Here is a 21054-nt window from a genome sequence, read left to right on the forward strand (position 1 = left end):
TTGTAATTTGGTGCTGATTGGTGCTGTTGCTCATGAAGGCCACAAGGATGGGCAACAGAAAAGCACCACACTGCACTAGTCTAAATGTCTGAGGTAGACTTGAGGCACATCATTTGGCAGTGTACAAGGAGCTTTACTCTGTAGCTCCTCTGTGTTGTACCTGACCTGGGAATTTTTTCTGCTGATGATGGTTGTTAGATATGGTAATGTATTCCATTCTTTTGTCATTTAAATGACATTCTGAGCCTGAAGAAATAGACCCTCAAAAAAAAAAAAAAAATTGGCACAATGGAATATGAAAATGAAGTCTAACCAAGTGTTCTTGTAGTGGGACTTTCAACTGCATATTTTAATTGTTTTAGTACTTGGGATTATATTAAATCAGTAGAATCGGAGTCAGAAAGACTCTCTTCCCCCCTCTTGCGTTCCTGCAAGGTTAACTGTTGCCTAATTATATCCTTGAATTCAGTTATACGTAGTCTATTTAAGTGGTTTGTGTGAGTACAGTTGTTTGTAGGATTTTTACCTCGAGTACATTATGGAGGTGAGAGTATGGGAGCAAATACTGGAAAAGTGCACCCCAAGGCTCTACAAAGCCTAGTTTAAGTTGATATGGAAAAGTAACAGTGAATGTTTCTGGAAGTTTGCTACAATTAACTGATTTTGAACTTGAAGCTTCTACAAAGTTACTGTCTTCAAGTGTTCCAATTCCACAATCTCTGCAGTTGTCTTTGTTGGCTGTTGTATTTCATTGACTTTCTTGACTTGCTGCTGATTCCTGGCTAATGTGACCTCAGAATTTTGATCAAATTGAAGCAACATTTCCCCTCATTGCTACAGCCGAGGCAAGCTCTTGCTCCAATTTGGACTCTGGTATCCTGTGAGTTGTCATCTCCTGGTGCAAATCTCAACGAAAGCATCAGGCTGCAGGCAATAGATGGAACGGATAATTTTGTTTAATTGGGCTCCACTATCGCTATTGTATGCAAGCAATACATATCAAGTGGTTTTAAATTCTCCTCTGTCCAGATGCTGGCCTATTTTTCAAAAAACATTTATATATTTACCAATTCAATTACAGTGAAACTAGAAGGGGGGGGGAAGTCGTGTTGCCGTCCTTTGTTTTCTAACCAGCGTGATGTAGATTTCTCTAGGGACCTTTTGTTTTTAAAAAAGCACTTTCTAGTATCCCTTTCAGACTCTCTTCAATGCATGAAAAGTATGAAATACTGAAAACATGTCGCTCAAACAATAGTTTAATTTTTCCATAGATATTTCTATCTGACTTGAATGTTCAATTATTCTGTATTGTTGGTGTTGTTATTCTGCAGTTAACATGTAGAAATATTTTTTCAGTATGCAGGGTAAATTTGCTGTCCATATATAATGAAAATTCACATTATAAAAAGCTTTGATATAAGCCCTAGTGCTTAAAACCCATCTTCATGCTAATCCTTAGAACCGTGGTATCTTGTTGCATATACTTTCCAAAATATTCTGAGCAATAACTCCTGGTAGCCTGATTGTAATGACCTGAATAGATTTTTATAAAATGTGAAATATAGATAAATACCTTTCTGTTTATTGCTCCTAAGATTTGCAATGTTATTTTAGTGTGCTAGCCTGCACTACTAATCATGTCTAATCTGGTTGGTTTATGGCTCGTCCTGAAGTTCGTTTACCTTGGGGGCTGTTCAGTTTTTTTCCCCCTTTGTGGGCCACTTAAGGCGATCCTGGAAACTGTATATGAAATAGTTAAAATGCAAACATAAAAAAGACGCACTATACTGAAGACCTGAGTACTTAATTTATTACAAACTAAAAAGTGCCAGTATTTAAAATTATCTTTCTTTTATCAACAGTAAACTTGTAGAGCTGCTCTATTATAATGTGCAGCACTGCCTCTTGGCTTCAATCAAATTGTCAATGTTGGTCATATTTAAAAATGGCAATAAATAAAATGCAATAAAGAAAAAAGTACTTCCTCTACCACCATTGACTGTGGTAGTTTAGTCCTTGCCTTGTGCAGCTACTTCTGCCAGAGTCTCCGAAACCTTTCTTCCATTGTTTGGAGTCCCACAGTTGTGCACAGAGGTTCAGCAGATCAAGCTTGGAAGATGATATCCAGTCCATATTGCTTGTTGGTTCTTGATTAATTTGTGGCCTCTTAATCAGTGGTTTACTGGCGCTGCACCAGGCTGTCTGGCCATATTCCAGGATTGGACAGACTGAGGCGTTTGACAGTCTGATGACATTTCTGAGGCTGACTCTTTCCATGGAGAACTTAGTTGTCCCTGCCTGGCTGCTGTCCTGGTGATAGTTGTCTGTGCCATGCCTGAGCCATGTTCCTCTGGAAAGTGGTTAATACTGGAGCTTTGGATTTTTAAATACAGGCTAGCTGAATTTGGAAAGCACTACTTCCTGATTGGTGCAAAAGGGCATTTCAATTTCAATATGATTTCTTTGTCAATTACTCTCTTACTTTAATCTGACCTTTTATTCCTACTTGAAATGTACCATCACAGTAATGCATTCTCCATTACAAAATATAATCCTCTTTTTATCAAAAAACCCCTCCAGCTTCTTGTGAGCAAAGGCACAACAGATCCACAATATGTGCCTAAAGATGTATATATTTACACCACTCTTTTCCACTTTTCTCCATGAGCCATGTCACAGGACGTGCGTATGTATATATTTGTGTATTTATAATGCAACACTTTTTTGAGCTGGAAGAAGTTCTAGTTGCTATAGATTTGTCGCTGTAGGTAGTCATGAGGGAACAACTTAAGACGATGAATTGAGTATCCTATAAAATTAAAAGGCTTGGCACAAGTAATTTCCCTTTTCCTCACCGCCCCCCCCCCCCCCCCCCCCATATACATATTGGTATCAATATGTTAAATAAGCCTAATGGGAAGACTTTCTCCATTATTCACCTCGTCCACTCAACTTCATGTGACCATTTTTATGTCATTGATTATAGTTTCTTTTGTGCTTGCAAGGCCACTGAGAGAGAAGACGTCCATCATGGTAACCTCAAAAGGCCGTTATGGTTTAGAAGAGGACCGAGGAGCAGTGTGCACTTCTACTCGTCGACGTTCCATGCCCCGCAGCTTAGGGGGCATGTCTACAGGCGTTACTGAATCCATAATGATTCAGGCTTTGCGACATGAAGAACAGCAGCGAGCAAGGGAAGAAAAGAGGTGAGATGTTCAATAAAATTTTCAAAATTAAGCCATTGCACAGTTTGGATGGAGGATAAATGTTTTGTTCGGATAAACAGAATCATCAAAATTAAAACGGAGAAAAAGGCAGCCATTTGACCCATCACACCTGTGCTGGTGCTAACATGTTAACTGGAGCTATCTACTCCAATCTCATTTCCCTGCCTTTTTCCTATGTTATTTTATATTCCTTTTCAAATACTTATCCAGTTCCCTTTTAATTAAAAAATCTCTGCCTCAATAGTCACTTGTGCAGCAAATTCCCCTTAATTTTTCTAATAATTGAGTAATGCCCCTTTTTCTTTTGTCTGGCCATTGGAAACAGTTTTTTGCTATTTATGCTCTCAACACCCTTTCTTAATTTTGATAACCTGTCCAATCCCCCTTATCCTTCCGTATTGCTGGGAAAAAAGCATCAATAAAATTATGTAATTGATCATATAATTATATATTGGATTAAAAGTACTATACAGTGGATCAGGTAGTATGCTGGTTAATAATGGCCCATACTTTGCAGCCCCTCAAGGTGCATAAGGGCCGCGCAGGTTCTGGGTTTTTGCGCAAAAACCTGGAACTTTTGATCTGTCAAGAATCTTCTTGACGGATCCAACGCATTCGCGGACGGAGAGTTGGGCTATTTGCCCAGCAAATGCCTGTGAAATTCTTATGCCTGGTAAAAGTAGGCGTAAGGCCTGCTTTTACCAGCATAAGAGTTTAAATGAACATTGAAAAAAATTTATTTCAGTTATTTAAACATTAAAAAACCTGTACAATAAATAGGTAAGGTTATATTTAGCCTCTTTAAAACATTTAAATGTATTTTTCAAAAATTACATTTTGTTTTAAATATTTAAATGGTATATTAATTTTAAATATGTATTTGTTAATTTATTTGATATGTACATGTATTTTTTTGTGTTATTCCCATTCATGCTTATGGGATTTTCGCACATACAGAATCCCCATAAGCATGAATGGGGTTCACCCTTTCATTCATTGGGCTGGCCCACGTGATCCCAGGGGTGCTTGCGAACCACCTGCGCCCCTGAAATACGTGAGCCTCTACCCGTGGGTACCCGGAGAGGCCCAGGAGCGCAAGTCTCCGTATCTCCCGGGCCACCAGGTACGCAGGCATTTTATTTGTGGATCAGAGGCATTTCCCCACGGGAAGCCTCCAACCTCAAATTCAGGGCCAATATATTTCACCTCTCGGTCCTCAGACTGAATCTAGTAAAAACTGATGGAATGAAAGTGTTGCTCTAGTTGTAAGGAATTTCAATTAAATGAGTTTGAGCAATTTCAACACATAGTAAAACTCTCCGAATTTTAACACTAAATCTCAATAACCAGAACGATAATCATTGTGAGAAGTAGGAAGTTCACTCTGGTAAACTTGAGAGTGCATTTCTAAGGCTTAGCTTAAAGAAATGTTGGGTTAGTGCTGAGGGAGGTTTTTGTCTAACCAGAACTTGCTGTTGATGTTGGGTGCCCATATGGGAAATATTCCATTCCCCAGCAATTAGTTGTAAATTTTAAACATGCTGTTTTGAAATTGTAACTTTTTTTGTTTTGAGATTGACTCTTCAAAACTCAAATAGATTTCATAGAAATTTTGATACAGGGGAGGTCATCACCGGACGTCCCAAAGTGCTTTACAGCCAATGAAGTACTTTTAAATTGTAGTCACTTGTAATGTAGGAAACGCGGCAGCCAATTTGCGCACAGCAAGGTCCCACAAACAGCAATGTGATAATGACAAGATAATCTGATTTTCGTGATTGAGGGATAACCATTGGCCAGGACATCAGGGATAACTCCCTTGCCCTTCTTCGAAATAGTGCCATGGAATCTTTTACGTCCACCTGAGAGCGCAGACGGGGCCTCAGTTTAACGTCTCACCTGAAAGATGGCCTCTCCAACAGTGCAGCACTCCCTCAGTACTGCACCCAGCTTTGTGATCAAGTCCCTGGAGTGGGATTTGAACCCACAACCTTCTGACTCGGAGGTGAGAGTGCTACCCACTGAGCCACAGCTGACAGTGCGTGTTCCAGCTGCTCATCAGTTAATCCCATTCTCTGGGAGGAGAAAGTGTTACTCTGTTAAGCAATGCTGTTCTGAACCAGCACTCTCAATTGATTAGTCCACTAATGATTGTGTAGTCACTATTTTTGTTTTGAAACACAGATGGAAAAAACCCCAGTAGAAAACTGAGGTATGTTATCTTGTAACTTTTTTTGGTGGGGTGGGGGCGGAGGTGGCATTTGCAGCTGACATGGGGTTGGGGAAAGCCATCATGCAGATGAAAAAATCACCTTTTTATTCCGTCCAAAAAAGTTTTCACTCCTCTGTCCTGGAGGTATGATTTTATGGCTCAGGCAGTCTGCCACTACCTCACCTGGAAAGTAAAGCCTGCATTATCTATTGCTGTACGCCCAATTATAGGGTGGTAATTGGGTAACCAGGAAAATAGGAACTATGCTTTGCACACTGATGCAGTTTCCAGTGCGTGATCAAACAGGCAAGTGCTTCCTTTCAATATTAATTTATGGGGGGGAACGTGGTGGAAGTGTTTGCGGCTGTTCTGGCATTTAGGACATCAAATTTTAATCACCCCTGTGATTATAGGTGTCCAGGGTTGCTAGGTAGCAGTAAGTGTATTAGAGGCCACGGAAAGAAGACAGTAATATTGGGGTAAGTGTTATTCATTAAGTGTCTTGTTTTCTTTCTGCTGGCACTTGGGTTCTCAATAGAACCTAGCGCCATCACTGATATCACTGAGTTCCCAGATGGGCATCCCTTATCTGATGAATTTGGAAGTGGAGGAGGACCTACAGAGGGATGCCAGGTTGTGTAGGAAAGGTGCTCTGTGCCCACCTGCCAATATCTGCACACCCACATCTGCAGACGGAGATGAACATTTCTCACTTTGGCAGTCGATTAGTGCAGTTGATGGATGGCTCCTCTTCCCAAAGAAAGTTGGAGCGATAAACCCAGTAGCAACGCCAGCATATATTAATGCCTGACTAACCATAATGTTGGATCTTCCTCAGAAACACCCCATCACAGTATGTTATCCTATTACGCTGTGCCACTTAAAGTCGGCATGCCAAGTGATCAGCCAGCATATCTTGATTGGTGGCATCTTGGCAGGTGAGTACAATCATTTTGGCAGGTCATGGCGCACCTACTTCTCAATAACTCTGGAGAACTGCCTTCTTGGGATTGGTCAAAAGAGGCAGATACAGAGCTGTATCATCTCCTGCAAGGACACCTGTAGCTAACGTGCAGCATAGTCCTGACGCATCCTGTGACGGTGATGATCCTCTGTGGCCGCCAACTTGGCTCCACGTTCTTGGAAGCATCCTACAATGTTGTGTGGTATGATGCCGTGGAGTGGCACAGAGGGCAACCCTCCTTGCAACACTTAATTTCAGTATCTCCTCTAGTTCAGCAGCGATCAAACCGGGTCAGGTGCTGGGCTGCTCGGTTACATGCCTGTAGCCTCATGGCTGCACATTGGTTTAGTTTCCTTCATTTTTGCCTAACTTATTCCCCTGCTTTTTCAGCCTTGGCAAAGGCTGCTCATGGATTGAGATGTCTTTTGAGGCTCTTGAGTCTTTTCAGAATTTTTGTTACTCTAGCGTGACATTCTCTAATTGTCTTTTCATTATTCCCATCCCCCTCAATTCTAGTTAGATGCCATTTTCTGCTCTCACCACTAGTCTGCTCCTTTATACCTGTTTGAATTGGCACCTGGAACTGTGGTAATGAGCTGCCTATGGAGAATTGGGTGCCTATTTGAGTCTGTCTAAAATCTGCCACTAACCATTTGGATCTAAACTAACCCAAAAGCGGAAGGTTGAGGCTCGAGTGTCCGTAGGTTTTTGTCCATGGAGAGCCCAATCCTGTCCGCACCCAAAATCTCCACATACTCACTTTTCAGCAGTAGTTACTGATCAGGAACCCTTGGATGTTTTTCTTTTTTCTATTCTGTTTTCTCCCCTCCCCCCTTCCCAAGCTGGGGCCAGTTGTGCCTTTCATCACCTTTCTGGCTGAGATAAGCTGACACAGCACAGATCAGGGATCACATCTGGGAGCATCCTGATCTGTAAGGCTCAATTCCATGTGGGGCAGTGCATTAACCAACTCAGCCATTGGAGAGCCTGGTCTCTTCCATTCAAATATATAATGTTTTTATTTATTAGATGAGGAAAATTTGTTACAAATATGTTTAATGTGAAATAGACTGCATACAAATATTTAATGTAACCATTAAGTGGTATTTTAACCTTAAACTTTAACATTACCCACAGTCCATTTTGTCAAATCCTAAACCAGCTGAGATTTAAACAGTACTTCTGGGGGGTGCTCTCTTGGCACGTTGTGTGTCTCTCTGTGCTCAATTATCCTGAGATTGTTATCCTAGTCAGCTTTCGTATGGCAGCTTGAAAAGCAACATTACATGTTGACATCCAAGTTCATCATTCACTCTGTGACCTCTGGTGATACGAAGTTGATGGAAGCTACTACACCAGGGTAGTATCTTGGAGCGCAATGGATTACAAGATGCACAATGATTTAGATAGCTTCTCCACAGTCGCACACAGGACTATCCTTCGTCTTCCATTTAATCCTAGTGGTTTATGAAGAATTCAGATTTGTTTCATTTCTTTAGTCATAACTAGAATGTCACCAAGTCAGTGATAGTCTAGTTAGGACTAAGGGGACAGATGTGTTTTCATTCAGAAAAAGTATCCTTAAGTCGGAGGGTAAATATATTTCTTGATTATTACTTTTCACAATCGCAGTGGAAACCCAATGTAGTTTTAACAGGTTGTAGATGGTACAGCAAAAACACATACTTAAATGATCTTATTAAAGCTAAAACTTAAAGAAAACAGCATTGAGTAGGAGCTTAAAGGATTTGCTTGTTTTTGTTGTGTCCGTGTGTTAATGGAGACACAGAATGCAGGAGTTGGTTTACAGGTGTTTACTGGACAAAGTCTGGAGGTGAACTAAAAGATACAAAACACTATACAGGCTTATATAGCCCGAGTGGCCATTACCGGCATTACAGTACACAGGGGCTCTTAAAGGCACATACACCACAATTCCTCCCCTTTTAGACAACCAGTACATAACATTTTAAGTAATTGTTATTTAACATGTTTACAAGAACAATAATATACATATTGCTGCAGTTAATCAATTATAAGTCAGTCTCTCTGGAGGCTTCCTGACTCGGTCCGGATAACGCCTCGGTGGTGTAGTAGTTTTCGGTGGTGTAGTATGTTCTTTTGTCAAGGCCGATTCGGCTGGAATGCCAGTGTCGGGTTCATCTGGTTCTAGCATCACCGGATCGGAGGTAGATACTATGGGTATCTCTGCTTCATCATCAGGTGTATAGAGTTGTGGTGTAGGTTGTCCCTTTTCGGATGACTCTATGATCTGGTCAGCACGGCGCCTTATTATGCTTTCTCCAATGTCCACGGTATACATCAGTGGTCCTAGTCGTGTGCAAATAGTTCCAGGCTGCCATTTCTCGGTACGGTAGTCCCGGGCCAAAACTTGTTGACCTATCTGGAAGGTTCTAGTTGGCCTTTCATTCATGCCTTGAAATTGTCGGTTCTCTACGTCCCTTCTGATGTTTGGCTTGATCAAATCCAGCCGGCATCTTAGTCTTCTATTGAAAAACATCATGGCGGGAGTCTGGTTTGTAACCATATGTGTTGAATTCCTGTATGCAAACAAGAAGTTATCTACCTTATGCTGTAGATTTATGTCTTCATTACCCATGGCCTTTATGGCCGCCTTGAAGGTCTGGACAAACCTTTCAGCCAATCCATTGGTGGCGGGATGGTATGGGGCGGACGTGTAGTGCTTAACCCCATTGTTTTTTAAGAACTTCCTGAATTCTTCGTACACAAATTGTGGTCCATTATCAGAACAGATCTGTTCAGGCAGCCCATTCCTGGCAAATATGGTCCTTAATACTGTGATGGTTTTTTCCGTGGTGGTGGAGGACATCTTTATTACCTCCGGCCACTTGGCGTGTGCATCAACCGCGATTAAGAACATTGAGTCCATAAATGGACCAGCAAAGTCGATGTGTACCCTTTGCCATGGAGATGAGGGCCACTCCCATGGATGTAGAGGGGCTTGTGGTGGGGCGTTTTGGACCTTCTGGCATCCTAGACAGCCCTTGGTCATTTCTTCGATGTCTCTATCGATACCTGGCCACCACACAAACGCTCTGGCTAGGTTCTTCATTTTCACTCCACCCAGATGCCCCTCGTGAAGCTCCTTTAGCACTTTATCCTGGAGTTTGGGTGGAATCACCACTCTGGATCCACACATCAAGGTTCCTCGGCACACTGACAGCTGTTCCCTTCTTTGCGAGAATGCTGGCAACAGTGGTTCGCCATGTGCTGGCCATCCCTTCACCGTTAAATCGTAGACTCGTGAGAGAGTCGTGTCATTTCTCATTTCCTTTTCAATGGCAGAATTTGTTACTGGTAGACATTCTACTATGGTAGAGTGGAACATTTCCACTGGGTCCACTGTAGGTGCCTCTTCTACCGTTGGCAACGGTAGACGTGATAAACTGTCAGCATTTCCATGCTGTTTTGATCCTTTGTATTCTATGTCATATTGGTGTGCCCTTAGGAAAAGGGACCACCTCTGGAGCCTTTGTGCTGTCATAATGGGAACGCCCTTTTTAGGGTTGAATATGGAGACGAGGGGTTGATGGTCAGTCAACAAGGTAAATTTTTGTCCGTGTAGGTAATGGTTGAATTTCTTCACTCCCCATACCAGGCTGAGTGCTTCCCTGTCGATCTGGGCATAGTTACGCTCAGCTGAGTTCAATGAGCGTGACGCAAAAGCTATCGGCCGTTCTGAGCCATCAGGGAATCTATGTGATAATACCGCTCCTACGCCGTAAGGGGATGCATCGCATGCCAGTCTGATTGGCAGTGATGGGTTGTAATGAGCCAAAACTTCCTTGGACGTGATCAAGCCTTTACATTTATGGAAGGCACGTTTACAGTCCTCGCTCCATTCCCAAATTACTCCCGTTTGTAGCAGTTCGTTAAGAGGGTGCAGAACAGTTGACAAGTTCGGTAAAAATTTATGGTAGTAATTTATCAATCCCAGGAACGACCTTAATTGTGAGACATTTTCAGGTGCTGGTGCTTTTATGACCGCTTCAATTTCCTCAGGGGACTTATGCAACCCTTCTTCATTAATTATGTGGCCACAATATGATATTTGTTTCTGGAAAAATTCGCACTTGGGGCGGTTTGCTCGTAGGCCCCGTTCTCTCAGCCTAGTGAGCACCTTCTCCAAATTGGCAAGGTGTTCGTTGTCGTTTTCTCCTGTTACAAGGATGTCGTCTAGGTAGCATTGAGTCCCCGGAATCCCTTGCAGGACTTGTTCCATAGCTCTGTGCCAGATAGCTGGAGCTGATGCTATTCCGAAAACCATTCGATTGTACTGGTACAGGCCTTTGTGTGTGTTTATTGTGAGATACTTTTTAGAGGCTTCCTCAACCTCCATCTGTAGATATGCCTGTGCCAAGTCAATTTTTGTGAAACGTTTCCCTCCGGATAGTGAGGCGAAAATATCTTCTATCCTCGGAAGAGGATACTGTACCGTGTGAAGGACTGGGTTTACAGTCACCTTGAAGTCCCCACAGATGCGAATTTTTCTCTGTTCTTCAGATTTATCATGATTTAACGTTTTCTTCATGACCAGGACGATGGGTGTTGCCCACTCGCTCCAATCTATCTTGGATAACACGCCTGTCTTTTCCAAATTCTCCAGCTCTGCCTCGACTGCTGGACGAATTGCGTATGGCACCGGCCTTGCCTTAAAAAACTTGGGAATGGCCGCATCTTCCACCTTTATTGAGGCGGTGACGCCTTTCAAGGTTCCTAGTTCCTGTTGGAACACTTCTTTGGCGTTGGCCAAGATGTCTTTTAATCGTTCAGGTATGATGTCATCATTTTTTTCCTTACTGGTCACCGTCAGTGCCTGAATGGAGTGCCAGTCCAAACGTATCTTCCTCATCCATTCACGTCCCAACAGCGGTGGACCACCATCTTGCAGAACGTATAAATACAACTTCTGTATTTCCTTGCCGTTGTATACAACAGGCACCTTTATTTTCCCTTTTGGGTATACTTTCTGCCCCGTATATGTTTTCAAGATAATGGATGTGTCTTTCAAAGGTATATGCGGAAATAGCCGCTCGTAATCCCGTCTACTTATGACGGTCAGAGCTGATCCTGTATCTAGCTCCATTTTAACTGGGGACACCGCTATCGTGAGGGTAACCCAAATGGTCTGGTAATCTTCTTTGGCAATTACATTATGTAATTTGAGAGAGCTTAGTCTCTTGTTTCCGGAGTCGCTATCGCTCTTCTGGTCTTCGGAGCTACTGTCCGTCATCATTTGTACCTTTCTGTACTTTTCCTTATTGATTTTCTTTCTGTCAGTGGATTTTTTGTTTCCAGATCGGCATACACGTGTAATGTGTCCCATCTTTCTGCATTGCCTGCATGCTTTGTCCTTGAACCAGCAGTCCCTCTGGTCATGGGTGGATCTGCTGCAGCGATAACATCTCTCGAAACCCCGTGTCATTTCATGGGTGCCGAAGTCCTGTGGCTTTTGCTGTATCTCTGCAGCTCCTCTTGCTGCTGCTTCGTATGATACAGCTACACTGAAAGCCTTGTCCAGTGTCAAATCTTTCTCAGAAAGTAGCCTTTTTTGTGTTCCTTCACTTAGGAGACCGCAGACGAATTTGTCTCGTAGAGAATCTGCCAGTCCTGCCCCGAATTGGCAGTGTAGTGTATCAACAATCTCCTTAAAATTCTTGTCCATCGGTTTGGCTGGAGTGATTAAGTTTCGTAACAGCCTGTATGTCCTTGCGCCCATTAGATTTAGAAGTACCGATGCCTTTTTATCATCCTTTATTTCATTCGCTGTGCAATATACTTCCACTCTTTCCACATGTGGCCCAATCCTCTACATCACTATCGAAAGTAGTAATGTTGCCAGTCTTAGGCATCCTAAAAAAAAAATGGCGCCTCCCGCGCTTTCCTTTCTTCCTTGCTGGAAAAAAAATGGCGCCTCCCGCACTTTCCCGCCGCTGTTGCTGCTGACAACGCTGTTCTCCGCGGTTTTTATTTATACAAATATTTTTAATAGTCGGAGACTTGTTCCCGCCGGACTCTCTGGGACTTTCCCCGCCCTCTGCGTGGTCCGAACGCCGACCTGCTTTGCAGAGCTGGCCGTCTCCCGAGTGCTCCACCCTTCGTATTTGTTTGCCTGCACCTTCACTGCTTGGCCCCGCTGTAGAGCCAGCCGATCGAGCCCCAGCCCGCCGCCCAGAAAGGATTATTGCAGTACCTGCCACCAGCCTGGCTAGCTGGTGAAACCACAGTTTTCTTTTTTTTCTTCTTCCTTCGTCTGAGGAATCGATCTCCTTGAGGTGCTGCCGAATTGCAGGTAAGTCCGTTTCCAATTCATCGCCACTGTTGTATCCGTGTGTTAATGAAGACACGGAATGCAGGAGTTGGTTTACAGGTGTTTACTGGACAAAGTCTGGAGGTGAACTAAAAGATACAAAACACTATACAAGCTTATATAGCCCGAGTGGCCATTACCGGCATTACAGTACACAGGGGCTCTTAAAGGCACATACACCACAGTTTTATTCTTTCCCTTTGCCCAATTTTCAACGGTATCTGAATTTCTACCATCAATATGCATTGTGAATACAGCCCAAAGACATGGCAAACTGCTCAAATGACACCTAGTGGCAGAAATCCAGTACTGTCTGCCCTCTTAAATATAACAGTTACATCTAAAGGCCCAGCTTAAGACAAAAAAAATGAGGCTAGGTTTTAATAATTTCTAAGACTATCAGTCGTATTTTTAAAACTGAAATGTAAATTTATAGGGAGCTTTCAGAGGAACCAGTTGGCAAATACACCTGGTGTAATACAAAGCCATACAGCTGAGTGAGTAGGGACATAAAGGTTTCACTTGTTTTGTTCTTTTCCTTTTTGTCCAATTTTCAAAGATATCTAAATTTCTACCATCAGTATGCATTGTGAATACAACCCAAAGTCCTGGCAAGCTGCTCAAATGATCCCTGGTTAACTGATTTCTGCTTGGGTGGCAGTCTGGGTCCGCACCTTGAGACGAGGGAGGAAACAATTAACCAGGGTTCCTGTTCACTATTTGGTGACACCTGTTGGAAAGTTCCCATCTTTAGATGTGATCGCGCTTGGCTGTGATGTTACTAATGAAAACCCTTGTGAGGTTACTGAAATTAAACTAGTCTGTAAATGTTTCAGTAAAGGTTGCTGGGCCTGTTTATAATTCCATTTGTGGTCAAGTGGTGTCTGTAAAATGTAATATACAACTACTGTCTCAAAACCATGGTCATTTGAAAGACAATAGTTCAGTTTATTCTTAAACAGGCAAACACATTCGGATTGTTTTATTTTACTTTGGGGGGCTATTGCTTTAAGGGAACTTCAGGCTAAACTCTGGAAGGAAGGAGTCTGTATTTCCACAAATCAGAACAATTCATAGATCAATTTGTTGTCTAAACATAGTTAGCCTTAATATGATACAAATGTGTATTCTATTTCAATATGGAACCACGCGTTGTCTGGCACGATTGTACATAGGGTACGACCACACTGCCCGAGTTACAGGATCTAAACATTTCTAATCTTGGACATCAATTTTATTTGGTGTTCAAATCATTTCCCTGAAGGATATGAGAAAATATAGCACTGTAATAACCAAGTATTTGTAATTTTAACTTGGATATGCAACTATAAAAGAAACTTCAACTCTATAAAGCAAGTGTTGAACAACACTGATCCTGTTTGAGCCTCCTGGGTTTTGCTGTTCAAGAAGTTTGGAGCCTCACAACCTAAAGGAGGTTTGCCAGTGCAGAATTATATAAACCAACCTGCTGTCGTCTGATAGTCTTGTTGCTGTGACACATCTCCAATTGTAAAATATCAAAATCTGATTATTTCTTTAGGGACAAGATATCATTTTTGTAGAGATCTGCATTTGTTTTTTTTTAAAACAAGCCACAATGTTGGCCTAGTATAAAGTATTAAATTGTTGCTTCATTGATAAATAAAACATTTCCATAATCATTGTGCAAGGTAAAAATAGACTTTTTGATTAGATAGATTTACCTCTACTGTATTAATTTAAAAAAATCTATATATTATGTAATTGGTGATAAGAGTCCACACTTCAATAAATCATTTGGCTCATTTCACTTCACCAAAGTATGCTTTTGTGCATGCATACATACACTGTTGTTTCCTCAGTTTTTGTCCCAAACCGCTTTATTTCCTGCCAATTGACTGTTCGATCAAGAGAATGGGTGAGTAGCTTTTAGGCTTCTGTTTGAATTGCTCATAGTGAATATTTGCACTGTTCTCTCGAACTAATAAAAAAAAATCCTGGCTCCACTATCTTCTGTTGAGATTGGAATCTCAATGTATAGTGTGGCAGGATCTGTGTCCACTCGCTCCATGGTATAATAAGAAAGATGCTTCCCGAGTGCTTTGTGGTATTTCTGTCATTGGCTGACCCAGTCTGTTTCCAAGGTATTCATTTGAAAAAAAAAGAAAGCCGACTGTATTAAATAGCTTTAACAAAAGAACCGTGTTTGTTCTGATCACTGGAGCCTGCTGTTTGAATTGAGGTGCTATAACCTGTGGTTACAAAAAAATTGGGTTGATTCTATCACACTTGTGGACTGAATATTCGTAGTTTATTTGCTGTTGATTATTTATTTTACTGGTCGTTTTTTGACTCCCAAGAATTAGATAGTGCCATGAGATGCAGTGTCATGAGATGCATGTGCACACAGTATTTTAAAATGTCCTCAATCTCTTGCTATGAACAATGGCCCTGCTTCATTCTCTTTAGTTTTTAAGGGGCCTCCAGTACTCGAGTACTGACAGCAGCAAATATAAATAGCCTCATCTAGCTCCATAAGCTGCAAATGTCTGTGGGTGGGCTCTGCTGACAACCTACCAATACAGACTTTTACATTGCTTCCCGCACGAGCCTCTCTTAAATATTGGGGTAGTGTAGTTGTGAATGTGACTTTGTGAACTGCTATACATGCACATTTCCAGTGATACTACTGGTACTTTGAATGTAGAAGAAGCAAATCCAGAACGCTAGCAGCTCTAGCTTTTGTTGCACCAAATCTGAGCGACCTATCTTAGCCAAAGGTTTTCTTCATCTAATTAAGAGTCAAGTTACTTGCATCTGTTCTACCCCATATGCATGGCAGCAAAGTAAATGAAGCAGTGAGCATCAATTGAAGACATTGTTAGTTTTTGTGGCCATAGCAGGCTGTGTCTGAGCTGCTTATACCTTCCCCTGTACAGGCCAGAAAAGGGGTATTGCCTGTATAGGTGGGGGGGTGGTGGTGGTGGGGGGTGGGGGGAAATGAACAAAGGGAGAGAGAAGCAGCGATGGATACAGATTTACAGTTACGAAAGAAAAATGGGCGGAATCTCTAAATTTGATCCCAAACACTGGTAAAAATCCTAAAATCCAAATAATAAAAACAGAATTTGACTTGTTCAGTCAGTAAAAAGCAGCAGTGCTAATGATGAGCCGATTCGAATGGAATTTAACTTCAGCCATTGTAAAACAGTAGCCTTACTATGTCTTCTTGCAAAATAACAACTTCAAAGCAGCTGTGCATGTGTAGTTTAAATGTGGATCTGAGTTGTAGAAACGGCACCAGAATGTGAATGGGTAGTTTCTGCTGACATTGCAGGTATACATGCAGCATTACATTTGGCATTTCCCGAGTGGCAGAGTGAAAAGGAAAATCAGAGGCAAGACCAAGTACGTTGCTTGGAGGCCCATTGCAGTCACGCACGTCAACAACAGTATTGTTCGATGCATAAAAATCAGTCCTCCTTGGTGCTGGAAAGAATCAGATCTGAAAAGAGGGAATTTTATTTTTTCTTTCAGCATAAAACATTGACACTTAATTTACGTGACATTTACAGTTTTTCTTGATGTATGCAAGATTTTTTTTTAAATGCACATTATTCATTGAGGTTGTGTCTTTAACAGCATTAATCACTTCTCTGGCTTTCATGTTAGTATAGATAGTGATGTAGAAAAAAGAATACTTTCTAAATTGATGTCTTGAGTGTAAGATTGGTATTGAAGTACTGAATGTTTTTGCCTGCTCTGTACACTGCAAGGAACTGTCAGCAGACAGATTACCCGCTCCACTCTTAGGCTGGCCTCTCCAGCTCCATTTTGTTACTGACCTCTCCAGCTCCATCTTGTTAATCACTGTCCCTGCTCTCTGCTGAGATATAGCCAGTTTACGAACACAGATACTACTGTGTCATCCCAATAATAGCTTTTCCTACTGGAGTACTAATTTGCATAACCTTTAATATTTATACTGTGTATAATTTTATATTCAAATAGTATCAATGCTCTAAAGGGAATCAGTTTTGCTTTATATCCTTACTGTGAATTATTGAAATTGTTTGAGACAGTTGTACAGCTAGATAGGGAAAGAGGTACTTAATAAAAAATAGGCATTTAGCCGCAAGCCATAAATCAATATAAAAGCAGACTTCAAAGCACCCCATATTTATCTATCTATCTATCAAATATATATATACGGATACTTCTGTCTGTCCTTCTGTCTGTCCTCGGGTGTGCGTCTGTCCGGCTATGCGCTCGAAAGTTACAGAGCATACCTACGCATGCATTACGTCGAAACAAAGCTTACCTTTCCAAAACGGTCTTAAGCGTATTTACGTTTCGGCCGGGCTAAAATCGCGCCCGCGGTATCCGAAAAACCTTCAACATTCCGCTCATTATCCACTCATTACCACAGAGTGACATTGAGGTCGACCAATCGTACGGTCGACCAACCCGATGGTCGACCAATCAATGTGTGGCGGGGGCGGGTTCGTCGCATGTGCGGCCGGGCCCTCCTAGAGTCGAATGACAGGACGATTGACCAATCCTATGCTTTGGTCGATCGTCATCTCACCGATCAGTGCGTGTGTGGGCGGGCCTTATCGTTCTGAACTGAGGTGAGTGGCCGCCATCTTTATTCTCACCTGTGTGTTTATTTGTTAGGAGCGATTTTTTTTTTTTTTTTTTTAAATGTCTAAAACGTAAAAACACAATGAAGATGGTGTCCCATCTTCTTAACAGCCGTTTTATTAAAAAAAAAAAAAAAAACTTTTGGTGTTTTCAGCAAGAATGCGCGTTCCTTCTCCGTGGCAGCTTTTTAAAAACATTAAAAAACTTTCAAGATGGCCTCCCATCTTCTTAACACCAGTTCATAAAAAAAAAAAAAAAAAAAAATTTTTAATTCTGTTGTTTTCACAGACTGCGCGTTCCTTCTCCGTGGCAGCTTTTTTTTTAAAAATAAAAAAATTTCTGTTCGTTTCAGACTGCGCGTTCCTTCTCCGTGGCAGCTTCTTTAAAAAAAAAAAAAAAAAATTTCTTTGTTTCACACTGCGCGTTCCTTCTCCGTGGCAGCTTTTAAAAAACATTAAAAAACTTTCAAGATGGCCTCCCATCTTCTTAACAGCCGTTTTTGAAAAAAAAATTTTTGCTCCTTCGCTGACCCCCGCAAAACACTCCTCCCCTCCTCCCACTCTCCCTCCTCCTCCTCCTCCTCCTCCCCCCTTCCCCTCCCCCTCCTCTCTCCCTCCCCTCCCCATCCCCCCCCCCCTTCTCGCTCCCCCCCAGTCGCTCTCACTCCCCCCCCCCAGTCGCTCTCACTCTCTCCCCCCCCCCCCCAGTCGCTCTCACTCTCTCCCCCCAGTCGCACTCACTCTTCCCCCCCCCCCGTCGCTCTCACTCTCCCCCCCCCCCCCCCCCCCAGTCGCTCTCACTCTCCCCCCCCCCCCCCCCCAGTCGCTCTCACTCTTCCCCCCCCCCGTCGCCCTCACTCTTCCACCCCCCCAGTCGCTCTCACTCTTCCGCCCCCCCCAGTCGCTCTCACTCTTCCCCCCCCCCAGTCGCTCTCACTCTTCCCCCCCCCCGTCGCTCTCACTCTTCCCCCCCCCCCCCAGACGCTCTCACTCTCCCCCCCCCCCCCAGTCGCTCTCACTCTTCCCCCCCCCCCCCAGTCGCTCTCACTCTTCCCCCCCCCCAGTCGCTCTCACTCTTCCCCCCCCCCCAGTCGCTCTCACTCTTCCCCCCCCCCCCAGTCGCTCTCACTCTTCCCCCCCCCCCCCCAGTCGCTCTCACTCTTCCCCCCCCCCCAGTCGCTCTCACTCTCCCCCCCCCCCCCAGTCGCTCTCACTCTCCCCCCCCCCCCCAGTCGCTCTCACTCTCCCCCCCCCCCCCCCAGTCGCTCTCACTCTTCCCCCCCCCCCCAGTCGCTCTCACTCCTCCCCCCCCCCAGTCGCTCTCACTCCTCCCCCCCCCCCAGTCGCTCTCACTCTTCCCCCCCCCCCCAGTCGCTCTCACTCTTTCCCCCCCCAGTCGCTCTCACTCTTTCCCCCCCCCCCCAGTCGCTCTCACTCTTTCCCCCCCCCAGTCGCTCTCACTCTTTCCCCCCCCCAGTCGCTCTCACTCTTTCCCCCCCCCAGTCGCTCTCACTCTTTCCCCCCCCCAGTCGCTCTCACTCTTTCCCCCCCCCAGTCGCTCTCACTCTTTCCCCCCCCCAGTCGCTCTCACTCTTTCCCCCCCCCCAGTCGCTCTCACTCTTTCCCCCCCCCCCAGTCGCTCTCACTCTTCCCCCCCCCAGTCGCTCTCACTCTTCCCCCCCCAGTCGCTCTCACTCTTCCCCCCCCCCCCCAGTCGCTCTCTCTCTTCCCCCCCCCCCCCCCAGTCGCTCTCACTCTTCCCTCCCCCCCCCCAGTCGCTCTCACTCTTCCCCCCCAGTCGCTCTCACTCTTCCCCCCCCCCCAGTCGCTCTCACTCTTCCCCCCCCCAGTCGCTCTCACTCTTCCCCCCCCCCCCAGTCGCTCTCACTCTTCCCCCCCCCCCCAGTCGCTCTCACTCTTCCCCCCCCCCCCAGTCGCTCTCACTCTTCCCCCCCCGTCGCTCTCACTCTTCCCCCCCCAGTCGCTCTCACTCTTCCCCCCCCAGTCGCTCTCACTCTTCCCCCCCAGTCGCTCTCACTCTTCCCCCCCAGTCGCTCTCACTCTTCCCCCCCAGTCGCTCTCACTCTTCCCCCCCAGTCGCTCTCACTCTTCCCCCCCAGTCGCTCTCACTCTTCCCCCCCCAGTCGCTCTCACTCTTCCCCCCCCCAGTCGCTCTCACTCTTCCCCCCCCCCCCAGTCGCTCTCACTCTTCCCCCCCCCCAGTCGCTCTCACTCTTCCCCCCCCAGTCGCTCTCACTCTTCCCCCCCCCAGTCGCTCTCACTCTTCCCCCCCCCAGTCGCTCTCACTCTTCCCCCCCCAGTCGCTCTCACTCTTCCCCCCCCCCCAGTCGCTCTCACTCTTCCCCCCCCCCCCAGTCGCTCTCACTCTTCCCCCCCCCCAGTCGCTCTCACTCTTCCCCCCCCAGTCGCTCTCACTCTTCCCCCCCCAGTCGCTCTCACTCTTCCCCCCCCAGTCGCTCTCACTCTTCCCCCCCCAGTCGCTCTCACTCTTCCCCCCCCAGTCGCTCTCACTCTTCCCCCCCAGTCGCTCTCACTCTTCCCCCCCCAGTCGCTCTCACTCTTCCCCCCCCAGTCGCTCTCACTCTTCCCCCCCCAGTCGCTCTCACTCTTCCCCCCCCAGTCGCTCTCACTCTTCCCCCCCCAGTCGCTCTCACTCTTCCCCCCCCAGTCGCTCTCACTCTTCCCCCCCCCAGTCGCTCTCACTCTTCCCCCCCCAGTCGCTCTCACTCTTCCCCCCCAGTCGCTCTCACTCTTCCCCCCCAGTCGCTCTCACTCTTCCCCCCCCAGTCGCTCTCACTCTTCCTCCCCCAGTCGCTCTCACTCTTCCCCCCCCAGTCGCTCTCACTCTTCCCCCCCCCAGTCGCTCTCACTCTTCCCCCCCCAGTCGCTCTCACTCTTCCCCCCCCAGTCGCTCTCACTCTTCCCCCCCCAGTCGCTCTCACTCTTCCCCCCCCAGTCGCTCTCACTCTTCCCCCCCCCCCCAGTCGCTCTCACTCTTCCCCCCCCCCCCAGTCGCTCTCACTCTTCCCCCCCAGTCGCTCTCACTCTTCCCCCCCCCCCCCCAGTCGCTCTCACTCTTCCCCCCCCCCAGTCGCTCTCACTCTTCCCCCCCAGTCGCTCTCACTCTTCCCCCCCCCCCCCCAGTCGCTCTCACTCTTCCCCCCCCCCCCCAGTCGCTCTCACTCTTCCCCCCCCAGTCGCTCTCACTCTTCCCCCCCACCCCCAGTCGCTCTCACTCTTCCCCCCCCCAGTCGCTCTCACTCTTCCCCCCCCCCCCAGTCGCTCTCACTCTTCCCCCCCAGTCGCTCTCACTCTTCCCCCCCCCCCAGTCGCTCTCACTCTTCCCCCCCCCCCCAGTCGCTCTCACTCTTCCCCCCCCCCCAGTCGCTCTCACTCTTCCCCCCCCCCCCCAGTCGCTCTCACTCTTCCCCCCCCCCCAGTCGCTCTCACTCTTCCCCCCCCCCCCCCAGTCGCTCTCACTCTTTTCCCCCCCCCCAGTCGCTCTCACTCTTCCCCCCCCCCCCCAGTCGCTCTCACTCTTCCCCCCCCCCCCCCCAGTCGCTCTCACTCTTCCCCCCCCAGTCGCTCTCACTCTTTTCCCCCCCCCCAGTCGCTCTCACTCTCCCCCCCCCCCCCAGTCGCTCTCACTCTTTCCC

General features: G+C 45.8%; 1 protein-coding gene across 3 annotated transcripts in view; it reads left to right on the plus strand.

The window, feature by feature from the left end:
* Positions 1-2898: 2898 nt before the first annotated feature.
* Positions 2899-21054, plus strand: part of brd10 (bromodomain containing 10) — a 73454-nt gene continuing 55298 nt past the window's right edge. For 2 of the 3 annotated variants that reach the window (XM_085993703.1, XM_085993712.1), the window contains exon 1: positions 2899-3206. In XM_085993703.1, the coding sequence (XP_085849829.1) occupies positions 2914-3206 (293 nt within the window). In that variant the 5' untranslated portion in view covers positions 2899-2913. Of the gene's footprint in view, positions 3207-6281; positions 6378-21054 lie in introns of those variants that run through there. The other variant, XM_085993720.1, reaches the window with a different exon arrangement.

The sequence above is a fragment of the Somniosus microcephalus genome, chromosome 1, assembly GCF_052327205.1.
Source record: "Somniosus microcephalus isolate GS21.2 chromosome 1, FLI_Smic_1.0, whole genome shotgun sequence".
In the NCBI taxonomy this organism is placed as follows: domain Eukaryota; kingdom Metazoa; phylum Chordata; class Chondrichthyes; order Squaliformes; family Somniosidae; genus Somniosus; species Somniosus microcephalus.